This window comes from Phalacrocorax carbo, chromosome 5, assembly GCF_963921805.1.
Source record: "Phalacrocorax carbo chromosome 5, bPhaCar2.1, whole genome shotgun sequence".
Classification (NCBI taxonomy): domain Eukaryota; kingdom Metazoa; phylum Chordata; class Aves; order Suliformes; family Phalacrocoracidae; genus Phalacrocorax; species Phalacrocorax carbo.
The window spans coordinates 23606608-23625040 of NC_087517.1; the positions used below are offsets into that span (position 1 = coordinate 23606608).

Consider the following 18433-nt stretch of genomic DNA (forward strand, 5'->3'; position numbering starts at 1 on the left):
ATTACAGTTTTTAATTAATAAGTGTTCACACCTATAGTGATTTGGCATTAAGTATTCCATCCTTCAGAATTACTACAAGTTATACAGTTTTCGGATTACTGTCCGCTGTACATGTGAATCCATCTAAAAAGGAGCAGTGTCTTTCTGTTTCTCTGCGTGATTATTTTTCCCAAAAAAGCTTTCATTTTTTTTAAGTAGCACAAAAGCTGTAATTGGCATGCTTTGTAAGGAAGTGTCAATGTGCAAGAGAGTGGAGATCACTAAGAATTCTTTTACGCGTTCTTTCCCCTTTGCGCCACCGCCTCCTCAGCAGGGTCACTGAGATCACTAGCTTTTCTTGAAATGGCCATTTTCACTGGCAGGTGCATTATACCCTGTATTTTCAGATTGTTTTTCCATTCTGAATGTTTGGCAGGTTGATTGCTCTGGCTGCATTGACGGAGAAAGGGCTGACAAATGCGGTTGGGCTGGCTGAAAAGACAGTGATTACTGTTTTCCTTTGTGGCTGATTGAGGCCCTTGAAAGGAAAGATTTTAACCTTCACCATTTGGTTCAAAAGTATGAGCATATATTGAAATCATTCATGCCATTTATCCTAGTTCTGTAAACTTGTCAGAACGTAAAAATCGCTCAATTTCAAGTAATGTAGGATTGGCATACGTCATTATCATTTTGATTAAGTTGGAGTTTGTATTATTGTGTGCATTATACAGTGTCATTTAAAGCTTTCTTTCCTGCAGGTACAGTTATATTTTTATTGCTTATACTATGGAGTTAGAAAGATTTTCAGACCTCTTTAAACCTATCACTATGTGTGTGGTTTGGCAGCTGGTATGGCCTACAAGCTGTATTTTGTTTGCAGGGTAAAGGCTTGTCTGTAGACCTCCTGGAGTGCTGGTAATTGCACAGGCTTGCCATTGGGGAAAGACATGATTGGAAGCAGTCAGGCAGAAAAATGTTGTGCCATCCCATTGCCACCTCATAGCAGAGAGACAATCCTAGCAGTACCATCTGGTTGTTGCTATCTAGTCAGCTGGCCTGGCTGCTGGGACCATGGCTTGGCAGCTGGTTCCCATCCCTTGACCACCCTTTTTTTTGTGTGTGTGCATGTGTATTTTTTTTTTAACTTTTTTTTGTTAAATAACTTTGGGCATGGGTCAGGGAGATGGCTGCAGCAAACAAGCCTAGTCCCTGTTGAATACTGTCTCATTACTTGTGATGAGGCGTGCAGCAGACTCCTGCTGCCATTCCCTTATAGACAGATGACATAGCTGTTTAACCAATAAAAATAGTCTTTTCAGAAGCTTATTCTATAAAGGGGAATGAAGAAAAGCCAGGAAATGCATATTCCACAACACTAAGTAATTTAAAGTTATGTTCTGGTTTACACTATTCACAGAATAAAATGTAGAAATGCAAAAAGTGCTGTAAACCTTGTCAGTATTCCTGAACATTAACTTAAAATGTTATTCATTGCAATTAGGGAAAACACATTTTGCTGTAAAGTTCTCATTGCCAAACATGATACAGATAATGAGACTTGCATTTAGAATGACAGAAAAAATGTAATCTCCCTGCTATTATCTTTAGCAAAATTTGCCTCTCAGAATAGCAACCTGAAAGCTAATGTAAGTCATCTTCATGCCATATGAACACCCATTAGACTCTGATGGTTTCAGATCACAAGTAAGCAGCTGCTCTGTAGACTATTTTAGACATTTGATTTTTCTTTATTCTGCAGCATTAATGTGTCAGTATGTTACGCAGAACATGCATCCACCACATGGTTCTATGTGGAGTCATAAATGCTTGTAAGAGAGGTTTCCACTTTGGATTCTTTACAATTTCTTGTGTATCTTATTTCAGTTTATACAACTACATAATTTAGTATAACTAAAATCCAGGTGTAGACAGCGTACCAATGATCTTTTGGTTTGAGATGATGTTATCCTGGGGAGTATATTTTACAAATATAACCATTTTAAGCTAAATGATACCATTTTACAACAGCTTATTTGAGAGTCATATGGAATGTTACTGTTCCTGTTTAGCAACATTGACAGTCTCACTATAATGTTTCTCCTTAGATGAGGAAGATGAAGATGATGTGGTTGCACCAAAGCCGTTAGTTGAACCTGAGGAAGAAAAAACATTTAAAAAGGAGGAGGAGGAGGAAGGTACAGTTCACCTCAAAATTTCCGAGTGTGCTGTAAAGAATGGCATAAAAAATGTTTTAACTTCTTTCCATTAAGTTGAGATTAATTTGATTTACATTTTAACTGTCAGATAGCAAAATATAAAATGTAAAAATGTATTTAAAGTCTATGGATGTTAGGAAACAGATTTTCCAACACAGTGATAAATACTCTGTTTTTCTTTCTTGGAAAGAACTGGTGAAAGTACGCAGTCCAGGAAACACATGTATAAATCTTTTCCAGCTGCCCCTCACGAACTGACAGAAGAGGAAAAACAACAAATTTTGCATTCTGAAGAATTTTTAAGTTTCTTTGACCACTCCACGAGGATTGTCGAAAGAGCCCTTTCTGAGCAAATCAACATTTTCTTTGACTACAGTGGAAGAGACTTAGAAGACAAAGAAGGGTAACATGAATGTTGAATACTTTACTGTGAATATGCAATATTTGTAATTGAAAAAGTGATCCAAGCTTAATATCTGCTAATTGCCTTTATAGAGAGATTCAAGCAGGAGCAAAACTGTCCTTAAATAGGCAGTTTTTTGATGAACGTTGGTCAAAGCATCGTGTTGTCAGTTGTCTGGACTGGTCATCTCAGGTAAAAAATAATGCTTACGTTAAGCCATTATCTTTATAAATTCGTCTAGTTCTATGCACTTGACCCTTCTATAAGTACAATTGATACAGGCTGTATTTCTGAATGTGTTCCTTACATGCTCCACAGTTTGCAAAAAGTAAACAGAGCTGTTCATCTTTTGTAAAAAATAGCAAAATGTTTGTATTACGAAGAAAGTCTTTGGTATATTTGTTTGTGGTTTAAGAACTACTTTGTAGAGGTAACTGTTAGCTTTGCTAAAAAAAGCTCACTTGAAAGTACTGGTTTTTACATTTAGAAGCAAGTTATGATGAAAAACATAACAAGACTCTAATATGTATGTCAATGCTGGTTTATGAGCTAAATTTGAAACAATTACACTTAACTGACAATTTCTCATTTATATATAATGTAAGGTGGCTTTTGGTTTTTGGTGGGTTTTTTAAACCTATTTCAAAGAAAAACAAAGATTCTAGGGTTGTCTGGACCATTAGCTAGTTATCCTGCTTTAAGTCTCTTTTACTTACCTTACAGTACCCAGAATTACTTGTAGCCTCTTACAACAACAATGAGGATGCGCCTCATGAGCCAGATGGGGTTGCCCTTGTATGGAATATGAAGTACAAGAAAACTACCCCAGAGTATGTCTTTCACTGCCAGGTATGAGTCTGTCTCAGGAGGCTAAAGACTTCATGTTGATGAACTGGGACAAGTACCTTTCTTATGCTTGTCAACATAATGATTTCATTGGGCTGGCATTCACTTCAACCATATGTATTTGCTAACAGATTTCATTTTAGAAACATTATTCCATTTCAGAATTTCTGACATCATTCAGAATTCAGTCTTTTTTGAGAACTCATTTTCTTATTTTATTATATTTTAAAACAAAAAAAAACTTCTTGTGTAATGGTTGAACCACAAAGACTATTTGTATGTAAGGGGATTGAGTGGGATTGTATACTAGTAGAGCTTAGTTTACTGAATAAAATGGAAATGGCCTGAGGAGATGGAGCAAGGATGAAAACCAGAAACATATGCATCAAGAAGGCAGCAGGCAGAGGTCTTCTAGTAGTTTTCTGAAAGATAAAAACATGCAAATCTCTTCCATTATGCCACGCCTGGGATAGCCACTTTATTTCCAAAATACCATAATTCTGAAAAATTACATAGTTGAATCAAAATTTAATCCCGTGTTGTCAGATTACTGTCAAAGCCCAGATTACAAAAGTAGCTTTATTGTATCAAACCAGATTTGTACATCCTCTCAGAAAGTGACCCACAGGATATGGCAAAACATGATTAAAATCTTGTGCATTTCTGGGCCTTCCCTTTCTAATAAACTATGGTAGAAGGAATAAAAACGTATACATATGAAAGAAAAGAGGAGGAAAACTTCATTTTATGAATACAAAGTAGAACTAAAAGACTGTTAGGGGTTCACAAAGGGTTTGTAAATCCTTAAGTAATTGGACAGTGAAATAGTGTATAGAATAAATCTAGGCAAAGAACTTACTCTGATATTTGGCCCCATTTTCATTAGTTTTAGACATTAGCATTGTTGAATGATAGGGAGGTTTTGTGTATTTTGTTGTTTGGGGTTTTTTGTGTTTGGGGTTTTTTGTGGGTTTTTTTTGTTGTTGTTTTTTTCCCTTCCAGTCAGCAGTGATGTCAGCCACATTTGCAAAATTTCATCCCAATCTGGTGGTTGGTGGCACGTACTCGGGCCAAATAGTGCTGTGGGATAATCGCAGCAATAAGAGAACCCCGGTGCAGAGAACTCCACTTTCGGCTGCTGCGCACACGGTAGGGGGTGAAATATCTTCAAGGACTGTTCCCTGTTGAGATGTATTCAACTTCTAGGAAACTCTGTCCAGTGTACTTGATTGATAATGCATAAATGTTTATGTCCACATCTTGCCAATGCTGTCGCTGAAGAACCAAGCTAGTCATAAAAATCAAAGTGTTAGAAAAAAAAGTTTTCTTTGTACTGTACTGTGATCGATCTTTTATGCTTTGTCAAATGGTGAAGTTGTATATTTTACTGTATAGTAATTACACCATAATTGATTATTGCTTGGAAATTCCTTTTTCTGATGGTACTTTATGTTTTGTAGCACCCAGTGTACTGTGTAAATGTTGTTGGGACCCAGAATGCTCATAATTTGATTAGTATCTCAACTGATGGGAAAATATGCTCTTGGAGTCTGGACATGCTTTCCCAACCACAGGTAAGATAACTTTGGATATGTATAGTGTCTATTCCAGATGAATATATTGTAAAAACTTAATGAACCTAAAAAGCATTTATTAACACTTTCCCAACACGCAGAATTATACTTGATAAGATTTGATAAAATATTTCCCCACTCATGAAATTAAATATTGTCTGTTGATCCTTTTGCATATTTTTTAGGCTTGTGTTAGTGCTGAAAGCAATTTTAACAAGAAGTAACTTTCTTATTCCTGCCCAATTCTGTGCAAGTAAAATATATTTTAAAAAACCCTCTAGTACTGAAAAATTTAAATTATTTTGTAGATATTAATATTTCAGTGTTGTTTGTGTTAAAGTAAGTGGCTGATATTTTCACTACAGGATAGCATGGAGCTGGTTCACAAACAGTCCAAGGCTGTGGCCGTTACTTGCATGTCCTTCCCTATTGGAGATGTCAACAACTTTGTTGTTGGCAGTGAAGAAGGCTCTGTGTACACTGCATGCCGTCATGGCAGGTAAATACAAACTTTAATTATTCAAAGGAAATAAAAATGGTGAAAGGATGAGTCCCTGCATGCTTTACACTCCTAAAATTATTTATAGTGCGTGTTTACTCCTTTGTGTCGAAGGAGTTCAAAATAGCTGTATATGAATTCCAGTGCACACTTTTTCCTGAGTTAAAGAGCTTCATTAAACACAGAAGTTGGAATATTGAACTGGTACTGTGCTGCCTTCAGTGACCAGGAGTTGGCTCTGTTGATGAGGGCAGCGTAGGTCACTGCAGTTTCATTCATTTGAATTGTAGCAGAACATCCCAAACTTCCTATCGGTTCTATAGATAATTGTATAGTAGCATCACGCACAAATCTCAAATTGGCTAGCTTTTCTCCTGCTGTTCAATCTATTTTGAAATTGTCCGACTGTGTCTTATCAGTTGCTTTCTTAAATATAACTGAGTGTCCAGGTTTCAACTCAAAAACACATCACCCTTGCTGCACAGCTTTTTCGTTCCAAACTACCCAAAATTGTATCACTTTTGTATAACATCCTTCCCATCTCTTCCCCCCTTCTTTTTCATCGCTTCTGATAGGAGACTGTTAGGGATATATTGTTACTGTTTTATGTCTGAACTCTGTGTCCATAAGGTACATGCAACTGTGTTTAAGTCAGTGGGAGTTTTACACTTGTTCCTGAGGACTGGATTTTGTTCTTTGTACGAAAAGAAGTTTTAGCTATTGCTTGGAAAACAAGGACGTTAAATGTGTGGACTGGTACCTGGTGAATGAGTCTCTTCTCCTGTTGGTATATTTTGGCACTTAAAGTTATCAGAAAATAGATGTTGAAGTTAAGGTCCATATTCAAGCCTGGTCTTTGTGATCCTGTTGTGATGAAGCCTTTTGCAGTGGGCTAACATCAATGCAAACCAGCAAAATCATCTTGTGGCTACATTTAAACTGCATTTCAGTGCTGTCTCTGTCTGAAGCTGTATGGTTTCCACATAAATTAACCTTGGTTATATATTCTAAAACAGCAAAGCTGGAATCAGTGAGATGTTTGAAGGACACCAGGGACCGATCACAGGTATCAACTGCCATGCAGCAGTTGGACCTGTAGACTTCTCACATCTTTTTGTCACCTCTTCTTTTGACTGGACAGTAAAGCTTTGGACAACTAAGGTAACTTAAATAGCTTGTTCAGTGGTTTTCTTCATAGTCCTCGACACAAGGTGGTGCTATAATGTAAGCTACTTAAGAAACCAGTAAACTGAAGTCAAATCACGTGAAGCTGTCTAGGTTCATAGCAGCAATCCTGCGAAGAGGAGGCGGCCACTGAACAAAACTATAGTTAACAACATACAGCTTTGCTTTTAGCTTGTACTTCATTTGTATACTTCTGATCCATTCTGTTCATCCTTTTGCCCTTTGTTATCAACAATTACAATGTAATCAAATGTAAATCATGTTGAAAAATCAGTTACTTCATACATACTTCATATGCATAAGGCAAATGTTTTGCCACAGTTTTGTGGAGGACTAAGGGAGAGCACCAAAACTTATGTCAGTTAAACTCCATGAGGCTCACAGTTGAAGTACCTGTCATTCCCACTGCCAGAATTACCTCTTTCTCTGTTAGTTTGATGCCCTGAGAAATGCAAAGCAGAGGAAGCAGAGTTAGAATCTCCCAGTAATAGTCTGAAGTGCTGTCACTGAATTATTGGCTCGATTTACAAGACTGTTAATACATTAAATTTACAAGGTCTCACAATATTGCCTTGCTACTGGTTGTTTTATAGTAGCAGCCAGCAAAAAGGCTGCATGGTTTGTAAAGCATCCCTTTAATAATAGCATTATATTTTGGCTGCTTTTTGCAGAGGCATTTTTTTTTAAAGTAAGTAAAAATGTGAATCACTTTTTAGTTGTTGCTGATAATGCTGTTGAGAAGTTCTGGTTTTTGTTTTACACATTAGCTTTATAATTTTGAAGTGCAGAGTTGGGTATTGCATTGTTTTGTTTTCTTTTTTCAGAATAACAAACCTCTTTACTCCTTTGAAGACAACTCAGATTATGTTTATGATGTGATGTGGTCTCCAACTCACCCTGCCTTGTTTGCCTGTGTGGATGGGATGGGCAGGCTTGACCTGTGGAATCTCAACAATGACACTGAGGTGAGGCAGTCAGGTTAACAGTCAAATGTAGCTGGAAAAGCGTTCGTACACTTGGAAAAAAAATGTCAGTACTTTACCATAGCATTTTGGTTTGAGTTTTTGTTGTTCGTAAATATTACATAGTTCCAGTAGTTTCTGCTTAATATAGTAGCATTCCTTGATTATGAGGTTGTAACTCAAATGACTCCTCATAATAAAGAACAGCAGCAATTAAATCGTTTAACCTGTAACAAGAGTGCAAAACATCTGTCGGTGTAACGCTGATTGGTGTTGTGAAAGTGATTACAGACCCTCCCCAGTACGGCCCCAGCAGCCTATTGCTTAACAGTGTGAACAAGCCTGTTCCCCGCACACCACCATTGTTCCCATCACTGTATTACTATTGCCACAGTGATACTGCAGTGAAGTTGTAATTTGTTTCTAAACTTAAAGAATTGAACGTTTGGGTATTCTGATGTGAGTTATAAACTTAATCGTAGTATAAATCTTTTCCAAGACTTAAACCTGTTGGAGGTAGATGAGAGCAATAACCAGACAGATATTCACTACTTACATCTCACCTTCTTAAAGCTGCATATAGAAGAAAGAGCAGTTTTGTAGGAGCATATGCCAGCCTTTGCCTTCAAATTGGAATTATCCAGTTCTAGCCTTTGGACAGGATTTGACCTGCCAAAGGAGCTTGTTTCATCCCCGCCCTCTGTCATAATCTTTAAGATCCCAGGGCTCCTCCTTGCCATCTGACAAGACATGTCTATGCCTCCTGTCTTGTGACAAGAGTGCAGATGTGGTTTTTGATAGAGGATGTTTGTACTTTGGCCAAGGGACAGAAGATGTGTTGCCTGGGTCCTGCCACTGGTGATAGCTTAAAGCCACTGAGAGTCTGAGATCGATGTACCCTGCCTCAGCTGAAATGCTGGGGACTTCTTTTGATACAACAGTGAGGGACTAGGTGTGTTCTGTCATCTGTAGCTTATGGAATCCTCATGCATTTTTTTAACAATGTGTTTTAAATGGATGCAGGTGCCAACGGCAAGCATTACTGTGGAGGGCAATCCTGCTCTGAACCGTGTGAGATGGACGCATTCTGGGAGAGAGATTGCTGTAGGTGATTCAGAGGGACAAATAGTTATATATGATGTGGGAGAGGTATGTATGCCGTGCATTGTGCAAAGTACATTGCAAAACACTCAAGTTTCTTTGACTTTTACTCTTATTTAGCAACTCGCTTTTAACTTTTTTCCCCTGTGATTAGAGGAATAAGGTTTAACTTCTATTTTCAAACTAATGTTTCTTTTTTGTGTCTACTTCGGGTATTCTAGCATAACTCGTTAGCACGCTATCTGGCAGCCAATCAAAAAGTAAAAACATTATTGTAAGGGTGGTGAAATAAGATGAAAGAATCAATGTTTTTTTGTAGAGATTTTATCTTGTTACTGTGGCACATGTGAATTCTGACCGTAACTTGAAGTACTGAACAAAAAATTTTGCAGTGAAGCAGTCTTGACTTGTTCCTACAGGGAAGTTGTTGCTATTGCAAGTATGTGTGCTGCAGTAGTATATAACAAATTGATTGGATGAGGACATGGCTTTACTATTCCCCTTTAGAGGCAGTCTCCCAGATGGGGACGTATCATGCAAGGTTGTAATAGTATCATTACGTACTCACATACAGGATTTTCAAATTCTGCTTCTTCCATTAGTTAGAGCTTTTGATGTTCAGAATATTTTAAAAGTTATACTGAAAGGTAAGCTTTCCTATCGGAATATCTTCTGAACATTACTTAAGCACTCTGCTGTTTACAATGAGCTCAGTTTTTATGTATCAGTAGGTTTAAATAACGTTCTCTTTGTCAACAGCAAATTGCCGTTCCTCGCAGTGATGAGTGGACTCGATTTGGTCGAACACTGGCAGAAATAAATGCTAACAGAGCTGATGCAGAAGAGGAAGCTGCAACCCGCATACCAGCGTAGATCTTTAAAAATAGGCAGCAGTGGTAGACCTGTGAATGATTTGATGCAAATCTTAAAACTAAGCATGTGTCAGTTCAAATAATAGCTTAAGAGAGAAATATATGGATTCAACTATGGACTTTGAAAACATATTAAGATCACTGAAAATCAGACCTTGCATTGTCAATTTTTATATATGTCAATTGCAAGCACATTCTTGGATTTGTGTAACTTTTAATACAGTTAACTTTGACTTTGCAAGGAACTTCTTTTGTTGAAACACTAACCTGGTGTAAATTTGCTATTGGGCTTCTGAAATTTCCACTTTGTAACAAATAGCATCTCTTTCAGAAAATTAAAAGTTCTGTTTCTAAATTAAACTTTCTATATTACACAGACTAACCTTCATTAAGTAGTAAATCTCTGAAGCGTTCTTTAATTTGAACTCTTCAAATTACCCATGGATATGCATGCATATATTCCAAGTATGTTTCATTGTTAATATACAGATAAGCCTCAGGCTCTGGTAGTGGGTAATATATGTGGATAAAAATTTGTCTGTAGTTACAAACTTATTTGATAATTGGACCTGAATTAATGAAATACATACTTAACACCAAGCTCTTTTGTTTGAATTGGTGCATTAAAATGTGAGATTTAAATATTGTATCAGCACTTCTCAGCTGCCCTGACCCCTAATCTGTGTCCCTTCAGGAGTCTGAGTGTTGAAAGTTCCTGGGAGCGGCTGCTTTCATTTTACTAAACACATCACAGATTTGTTTTCTACCTGCAACCTCCATGCTTCCTACCATGACAATCAACCAAAAGGAGAAAGGCTACTGTTGTCAGATTTCTGTCTTCCAAAGGATAAGGAACTAGGTTTTGACTTAATTTCTACAGTATAATGATTTGAATTCTGTTAAATACAGACTTGCTATTAATTTTCCGTAAGAAGTTAAAGATGTTTTCATTGCTGCTTAGCATTTTTATTGAAACAAAACCTCTCACTGGCTTGAAACAGAATGGTTGGAATTTCTGGTAAAGGTTATGTTTTCTGAGTACATCTATCTTGGGAGACTTTATAGTTTCCCATCAAGACTGGTTTTGGTTTTTGGTTGGTGGTTTGTTTGGGGGTTTTGGTTTCTTCCCTGCCCCCCCCCCCCCGCCCCCTGTAAATACTCTGACTTGTGCTATTTATGCACTAAACTAAGGACTAATTAACTTGGGACTCCAGGTATGTTTCTGGTATTCTCAATCTGCTACAAGCTTATCGTTTTCCCAGAAGAGCTGTTCTATATGCTTAAAAATAGGAAATAGGTTTATATTCCTTCAGCAGCTTTACGTCCAGAAATATTATTTTCTTCATTGCTGATGTTTTAAGGTGTTTTTTGGTGGTTGTTTTGTTGTTGGTTTTTTTTTTTTCTGTATCTCTGTCTCAGTTCTGTTATGAGCAGCTCAGAGAGACACAGGCAGAAGTAAGAGCAGTTCTCCCTTCCCAAGGTTCTCTCTCAGTGGGTCTGAAAGTGAAATGTGCTTAGGCTTCAGTTGGTGTTGGCTTGTCAAAAGTCTCCCCCTTTTCAATGCAAAGTCATGCTGTTCAGTTTGACATTTGCCTTGTATGTTTTCCTCAACCTTAGGACAGCAGCTATCTGTTCAGTTGAGAAACATGCGAACTATATAAAGAACAGGCATGTCATGTGATGACTTCTACCCTTTAGGCACAAGAATTCTTAACAGGCAGAACATTCTGTTGTCTTGCTGGGGTTTTGGGGTTGTTTTGTTTGTCTTTGGTGTTTTACTGAGATTGTTATTTCTTATTTAATAGTACATTTCCTTGAGACTTAGATTCCCAGAAATCCAGTAGATAAGGCTTTCTTTCAATGGATTGTGGCATAAACATGTAGGTCATATGGCATTAGTTTTATGTAATTTCAACCTTTTAATAATTTTCAACAAAACTATTCTGTATTCATTCCTTCTTGTGTTTTTCTCTCACAAAATAGTTGAATACAGGTTAAATGTTGTAAAACCCATACCTGCAACATTAAGAGACTAACAGTGATGCTAGATACTGTAAATGATCATCCTGGGGGCCACCCTGTCCAGTTTTGGAGCTGTAAGACATACAAATGCTCTCTGGCGTTGTAAAGTCTCCCAAGGCCTTGATCAAGTCAGTCAACAAGCTGTGACTAAGATTAAATGCCAGTGGGTACCTACCATTTTTATGTCTATTTAGACAAGCACAGAGCAAAATACATATATGTGGGGGAGAGTTCCTGGGAAGCCTGTCTCCAGAAAACTGCACAGAACAGGTCATTCTTTAAATGGGGGGGCGGAATAAATAAATAAAGACAGGAAGCCTTCTAATGGGATGATATATATGCATGTTGCAGAAGAGTGATCAAACTCCCAACTTCAGTTCTCACTAAATATTATTCAGCACCAAAAGATGTTGCGTCTTGCTTAGAGGCTAGGACCGAAGGAGGGCTTGTCAGTGTTTGGTGTTCAGTTTTTAAGAAGCCATTATTTCTTCATAAGCTGACTAAAACTCTTCATAGTGGCCTGCTGTCACCTGAGCAAGAAAATAACAGAACCTCAAAACAGCGTACACTGCTGGGATATGCTGTACTCCAGGATGTTTAACCCTGAAAGAAACATGTAAAGCTAAAGATTGGAGGTTGTCATGCTTCAGTAAGCAAGGCTGGAAACCCACCCATCTCTTCTCTGGCTGTATGGGTAGTATAACTACCTTTCGTCTCGCACTGTCAAAATCCAGACTCCTCTACTTCCTCTCACACTTTTGCATTTGTAAATTACACCAGATAAGATTTTTGGCAGACATTAAGCCAGAAATAGTTCAAGCCTTTCCTTTCTCCTCTCTTTTTGCTTAGCATTCCACTCAACTGGAAGTCTAAAAAAATCAGTTTTGCATATAAAAAGAATATAAAAGTAAATCTTTCTTTTTTTCTAGAATAGCTTAATCTCTCAATTGTAAAACAATCTAAAAATAAAGAGAATGCCTTCAATTTTTGTTTAAATTTTCCATTCTGGGAAAAAAGCACTCTGTGTAATAAATCCAGTAAAAAATCTTGAGTTGGCTAACAACTGGCAATAGAGGTAAGATCTATTATACATTCAGTATTACTGTGTATTTCGAGGGGAATTCCTTGTTGCAAAGTGGTGCTGCAAAATAAAATACTGCATGTGCTCATCTAATTACTGTGTTCTCTTACAAGCCAGCGCATTGCATTTTAGTACCTTCACTGCCACTAGCGGTGAAATGCATTCCTTCGGGGGCTGTGGCCTGTACTGTGCATTCACTAAATGGGTGCATCTAATATTTAGATTCTGATCTGTAATCTGGGGAGAGGAAAAAAGAAAAAAAAAAACCACACTGGACAGTTTTTCTATAAACACAAAGAAGTGAACTGACTTTAATGGTTTTAAATATTTTATTGTCACATGATTGTTAACAAAACACCTTCAAAACATTCTGTACATTTCAAACTCTCTTGAACTGCAATACCCATTATATAAACGTACATGTATAGGTGCCATGATGTCTCTGTACAAAGATGTACAATATGTACAGTAACATTAAATGCGAGCTGTGCAAGGCAAAGTCTGGGCTACAGATTCACGCCACTGGTTAAAACAAGGCATAGAACCACAGCTTCAATCAGTTCCTTGTGTGCAAATAAACAAATAAATGCAGGTATATATTAATATTAGAAAGGAGTAAATAGATATGCAAGCTCAGTTCAGCTAGAACAACATGCAGCTGACTGGAAAAAATACAGTACTACTCTTTTGACCTTTTTCCACTCCATCGCTTTGTTAGGTTGAATCATCTTCTGGGGATTCAGCTGCTAGTTTTTGGCTGAGCTGAGGCAATGCCAGGAGATCGAAACTTTGGAAGATATAAACCAAATTTATTTTCTATACCAGCAAATGTAGCTGTAGCAAGTCTGTATCCACCAATGTGCTCAGGGTTAACAGGAGGAAGATCTGAAATTCGAGTTTTTGGGGTAGGTTCTGATCCAGAAGGTTTGCTGTTTGAAAAAAAAGAAGAGAAAAAAGCCTTTCCTTTATTGAAAGTGTTGTCTTAATCCTGAATGACTTCAAAATCTCAACTAAATACTTAAGGCTTTTGTCTGTACTGTTAAAGCCGACCTTAATTCACTTGGGAAGTTGTGAGTTCAGACCACTACTTAGTGGGAAAGCAAGGCCAAGACTGAAGTTAGATTTTTACTGATAGCTTTGCAAATTCTTTTAACTTCCAGTGACACGGGGAAAACGGACACAATTCTTGCTACAATTGATGTACAGATTTTATGTAGTTTATTAAAATAAATATGAAATGGTTCATCTCCTCATCTGTTTAGAATTAGCATGCAAGTTTCTCTCAGTTACATAAGGATCAGGGGATTTTTTGCACACTGTAATTTTAAGTACAGATGCTCAGTCACTAAGTTTAAGTGGTCCCAAGCACAAAAAAAAAAAGGAAGATTTTTTTTTTTAACTTGGAAGGTTTTTTGTGCAAGCTAAGAAGCAGATATTTGACTTACAGGCCTCCAAAATCGACATAAAACCATCTCTGCAGAAGTTCGTAAGTGACCAAAGTAACACCAAACTGGGGCGAAGATCTGAACACACGAGCTGTTAAATATTACAAATCATAGTGTCATACAAATAAAAGTTTCTCAGGAGAGAAGCTATAAATATTTTTAACAAAATGTTACATTTTTCAGATTCAGACCTTGTTAATACTGCTCTAATTTGAGTCCTTAACAAAGCAAGTGCTGATTTTCAGCTTTGGGGTCAGCCTTAATATTCAGAGTGCATTTCTCACCTCCAGCTCCCTTCCAGAAAGCCGAAGGGCCTTCTTCCCTTAGAATCTTTCCAAAGCAGTCAATAACTCCACTGTATGTTGTCTGACCAGCGCGAGCTGCCACTTGCAGTCTTGTCTTGATGACATCAGCAGGGGTTACCAAAGAAGCAGCAGGCACACCTTTTAGAAGAAAAGCACATTTAATTTGCACAAAGAATCTTGTAAAAGATGAAATGCTTCTAACTGAAAAATACAACTGCAAACTTTAATATTTTTTGCAAGAATTGGGCATTACTAGAAGTGCAAGTTCTTGGTATAATCCTTTTGAGTTTCTCCTAAATTTAAAGGCTATAACTGATAGTAAAGACAATAATAAACTACCGAGCAATTCTCTACACCTTCTCATGGTCTGTCATTAACAGTAGTTTCAAACAGATAAAAGAAGGATTTTTTAATTCACACATGCTATGACAAAAATCAGTTGTGCAACCTTGCTGTATTCGCTAATACTCGACAATATATTTTGCAAATTACATAGATGATTTGTTTGGAAACTTGAATGCTAGACGTCCATTTGTTAAAGGTGTTAATAAGACAACTACCACTTAAAACACCTGTTCTACAGAAATATGTCTCTGCTGCTGTTTGGACTGTTCTGTAGGAGAATAGATGCTGCTTACTTCAATAGGCAAGCCATAAAAAGACTGAGGACTATGAGGTGTTTTACAAGTCTGCTTAGTACCAACAGTGTGGCATTAGCCAACAGTGATGGAAGAACAAATCTCCGCTTCCAAGGCACCACTCTCGGCTTTCTAGTCAGAGGAAAGGAGAAAGTTTTCAGAAATGTACTCCACAGTATATAACTGTGTTATCTGAGATATTTCTGAATACTGTAAGAATTTCAGCCTCTTAAAAAGAGAAACCATCTTCTGGCTTAGAATTTTGAAATTGGTTTTGTCTTCTGTGGAATTTCTACTGCTTAACATTGAATTAAAAGCTTAACAAGTCACTGCTTTGCTTAGGTGATCATCAACTCTCAAAAGTGTTGCTGGTCAGTTCAGGAGGTTTTAAAGGGAAACAGAAGCAACGCAGTTAAGCCTACAAGCATACGCTGACAGCAACCATGTGCAGATTTTCCTTTCCAGGCAGATATGTTCAGACTGTACTCTTCCCTGCAGCGCATGCATAACAGGAATAGATGGAGCAATTGGGAATTTGAAATTTGCAATTCAGAAAGGCAGATTCCTGTACACGCTATAAAACTAGGCCTGCAAGATTTACACACATTTTTTAATAGGGTTCATCACTTAGTATGAGTGACCCAGAAACACTCATCAGACAAATGAAAAGAAGCTGTGAAGTCTGCAATCCCAAAACATCGAGTCTTTATATGAGACACAAGTTAAATAATAATATTTACATGTGTTTCTATGAGTGCAGTCAGCTAAATAATTTTCCATTTCTGGCAGCTCTGCATTACTTGAGAACAAACAGGGCTACAATTCTGTTACTAGTTCCCTAGCTGGTCTCTCCCTTCCCCTCTGGCACAAGGAACATACCAACTGACAAAGAGCAGGTGCAGCCAAGCTCTGTATCAAGTCCAATATGGGAAACTGCTCTTTACACACAAGCAGCTCATGATTGATGTATATGTAGTGATCCTTTACGACTGTTACAAGTAACAAAAGGTCTCTTCAGCCCAATGATATTTCTAAACTGCACAGAGTCCATCACTGAATCATTCACAGTTGAGAGGCTGCAGATACCCAGTTGTCAACCTAGTGAACTAATCCTCGGCAGTGCAGAACCTGGCCATCTGTACCCACATTTTTAAATATCCACCACTACAGTTCCCACATCTAGTGTTTTTATACCATTTGCCATTTAGTTAGAAACAACTTTTTATCACAGCTGCCTGTTCCCTTGATACTAAATGTTTTTGAGGAGCCTTAAAATACCGTAAATTTCAGAGTATGATACTTTAACTTCAGCTTCTTTACAAACTAACGCCCTATTTTTAGCAATTACATTTAAACTAAGTTTATTCTCAGTTATTCAGGAATCCAAAACTAGATAAGTCATTTTCTTCTTAGCTCTTATGATGTCTCATTTTATGTTCATCAAAGATTCAAATTAGCCTTCAACTCTGAGAGCACAGTTACAAGTAAAACCCCATTGAGACAGACAGATCAAATTTGACTACAAGTTGCTGAGCTGCATTACGCTGTTTATCCACATTATGCAAATGTAATTAGCTCTCATCAAAATTACATCGCCTCCCACTAAGGATAACAGTGATCAAATTTAGATTAAATCAGATACAATGGTACAGTACCCTTCCTTTATATGGGGCTACTGAATGAATATTAAATATTACTCTCTAAAAGAAAAAAATTACTTCTAGAAAACATTCTGCAAAATTACCTGCAATGGCTCCAGCTGCAAGAAGATTAAGCCCTCCCACATGGCCATTTTCATCAGCAAGCATCAGTTTACTATGAGCATAAACAGGAAAGTAGATTGCAGAAAAGGGAATGTCTCTGAGGAAACATGCTTTGGCACCCTGTCACACAGAAAACAGACATAATATTAATAAATCTTGTAAATAAGGTTAAAATTGATATCCAGCAAGCAGCCTGAGCCCTGGAAGTGCCAACTCTTGATCTACCAGGTAAATACAACACAAAATAAAACGTCTCAGGAAACAGAAGATGTGGAGTTGAACTTGAAAAACAATAAAGCACATCTAAAGTAAGTTTCTAGAACGAGGAAGATTCAAGGTTCATGTCTAACTTTGGTAAGCAATATGTGACATCAATCCTGACATCAGTACCTAGGATAAATACCTTTTACATATGATGTGTCCAAATGTGATGAAGAAAGTGACAGAGGTCTGTCTTTATGTCTTACCGACAACAACCCACCACTACGGAAACAGCAAGACAAGCCCTTGCATGTTATTATTTCCACCAAACACAAAAGCATTACTAAAATATCAGTGAGGATTGTAAGACCTCACAGTGATCTCCACTGACCACCAGCTGGTTGACTGAAGAAGCTGCACAGGAAGGCTAGCAAAAAGAGGGAAACTTGCAAAATGGGAGTCTTCTAGTCAAGGGAGACAAAACTAATGGCCTATGATAATACTGCAAGGAGTAGCTCCTGGCCACAACCCAGTTTCAAAGAGTTCCTTAGCAGAACTCTGCATGTTGTAAAAATAGTGGAATACTCGTAATAAATCTCATCTCATCTTCTTCTACTAACTTCAGTCATCAGTCTGTTATCTACTAAAATAACTCCTTCTGTACAAAGCTCAAATAAGCACTTATATGTCCAAAAATCTTATTTGCATCCCCTGAAAGCTTGCATGTTACAAAAACACCACTCCTGGCCTAAGTATCCAACCAATGTATGCCAGCGGCCCCACCTGAGGCCAGTCACCCTGTAGTTATAACAGACAGTGCACGTTACAAACCCTACATGGCTGAAGCAGAAGACCTAATAAAAAGAAACTTGTCCCTTCAATGACTTTCACACAGCCACTTCATGCTTTAAAATGAGTATACAGTTATTCACAAATGATAATGCAATTCTAAAGGACAACAGAATTTTTAGTAAGCTCAATTGTTTAATTACTGCAAACAGAAATGGTAATTTTGTCCCATGTACCAAAACACCTGTGATCTTTAGGAAATGTAATGGCCACGAATCTGATCCACCAAATTCAAAACAAAAGCTTCAGCTCTAGAAGTGAATTTGCACACGTTTATAGTATTATTGCAGATCTATGGACAAATCACGTAAAACAATGTTTTGTAAGTGCACAGCTAATATAGCTGCTGAATTTACGTATTACCCCATGCTCTGGCAGAAAATACAGGAAGAAATACTCTTCCTTGTTTAAGAAAACTAATAGCTTCTGCTCCATTACATCTGATCTGTAATGATGGTCGTAAGGGTACCTGCAGGGAAGGAATCTGTT

At 37.5% G+C, this 18433-nt stretch overlaps 2 protein-coding genes across 4 annotated transcripts in view; one reads left to right on the top strand and one right to left on the bottom strand.

Moving 5' to 3' along the window:
• DYNC1I2 (dynein cytoplasmic 1 intermediate chain 2) overlaps nucleotides 1-12836 on the top strand; it is a 31910-nt gene extending 19074 nt beyond the window's left edge. For all 3 annotated transcript variants that reach the window (XM_064451587.1, XM_064451586.1, XM_064451589.1), the window contains 11 exons: nucleotides 2088-2177; nucleotides 2439-2601; nucleotides 2694-2793; nucleotides 3325-3450; nucleotides 4450-4596; nucleotides 4908-5021; nucleotides 5387-5520; nucleotides 6537-6681; nucleotides 7530-7670; nucleotides 8691-8816; nucleotides 9528-12836. In XM_064451587.1, the coding sequence (XP_064307657.1) occupies nucleotides 2088-2177; nucleotides 2439-2601; nucleotides 2694-2793; nucleotides 3325-3450; nucleotides 4450-4596; nucleotides 4908-5021; nucleotides 5387-5520; nucleotides 6537-6681; nucleotides 7530-7670; nucleotides 8691-8816; nucleotides 9528-9641 (1400 nt within the window). In that variant the 3' untranslated portion in view covers nucleotides 9642-12836. The remainder of the gene's footprint in view (nucleotides 1-2087; nucleotides 2178-2438; nucleotides 2602-2693; nucleotides 2794-3324; nucleotides 3451-4449; nucleotides 4597-4907; nucleotides 5022-5386; nucleotides 5521-6536; nucleotides 6682-7529; nucleotides 7671-8690; nucleotides 8817-9527) is intronic.
• A 630-nt stretch (nucleotides 12837-13466) lies between these two features.
• SLC25A12 (solute carrier family 25 member 12) overlaps nucleotides 13467-18433 on the bottom strand; it is a 49474-nt gene continuing 44507 nt past the window's right edge. The window contains exons 15-18 of the mRNA XM_064451585.1: nucleotides 16876-17014; nucleotides 14473-14631; nucleotides 14189-14279; nucleotides 13467-13672 (exon numbers count right to left, since the gene is read on the bottom strand). Of these exons, the coding sequence (XP_064307655.1) occupies nucleotides 13483-13672; nucleotides 14189-14279; nucleotides 14473-14631; nucleotides 16876-17014 (579 nt within the window). The 3' untranslated portion in view covers nucleotides 13467-13482. The remainder of the gene's footprint in view (nucleotides 13673-14188; nucleotides 14280-14472; nucleotides 14632-16875; nucleotides 17015-18433) is intronic.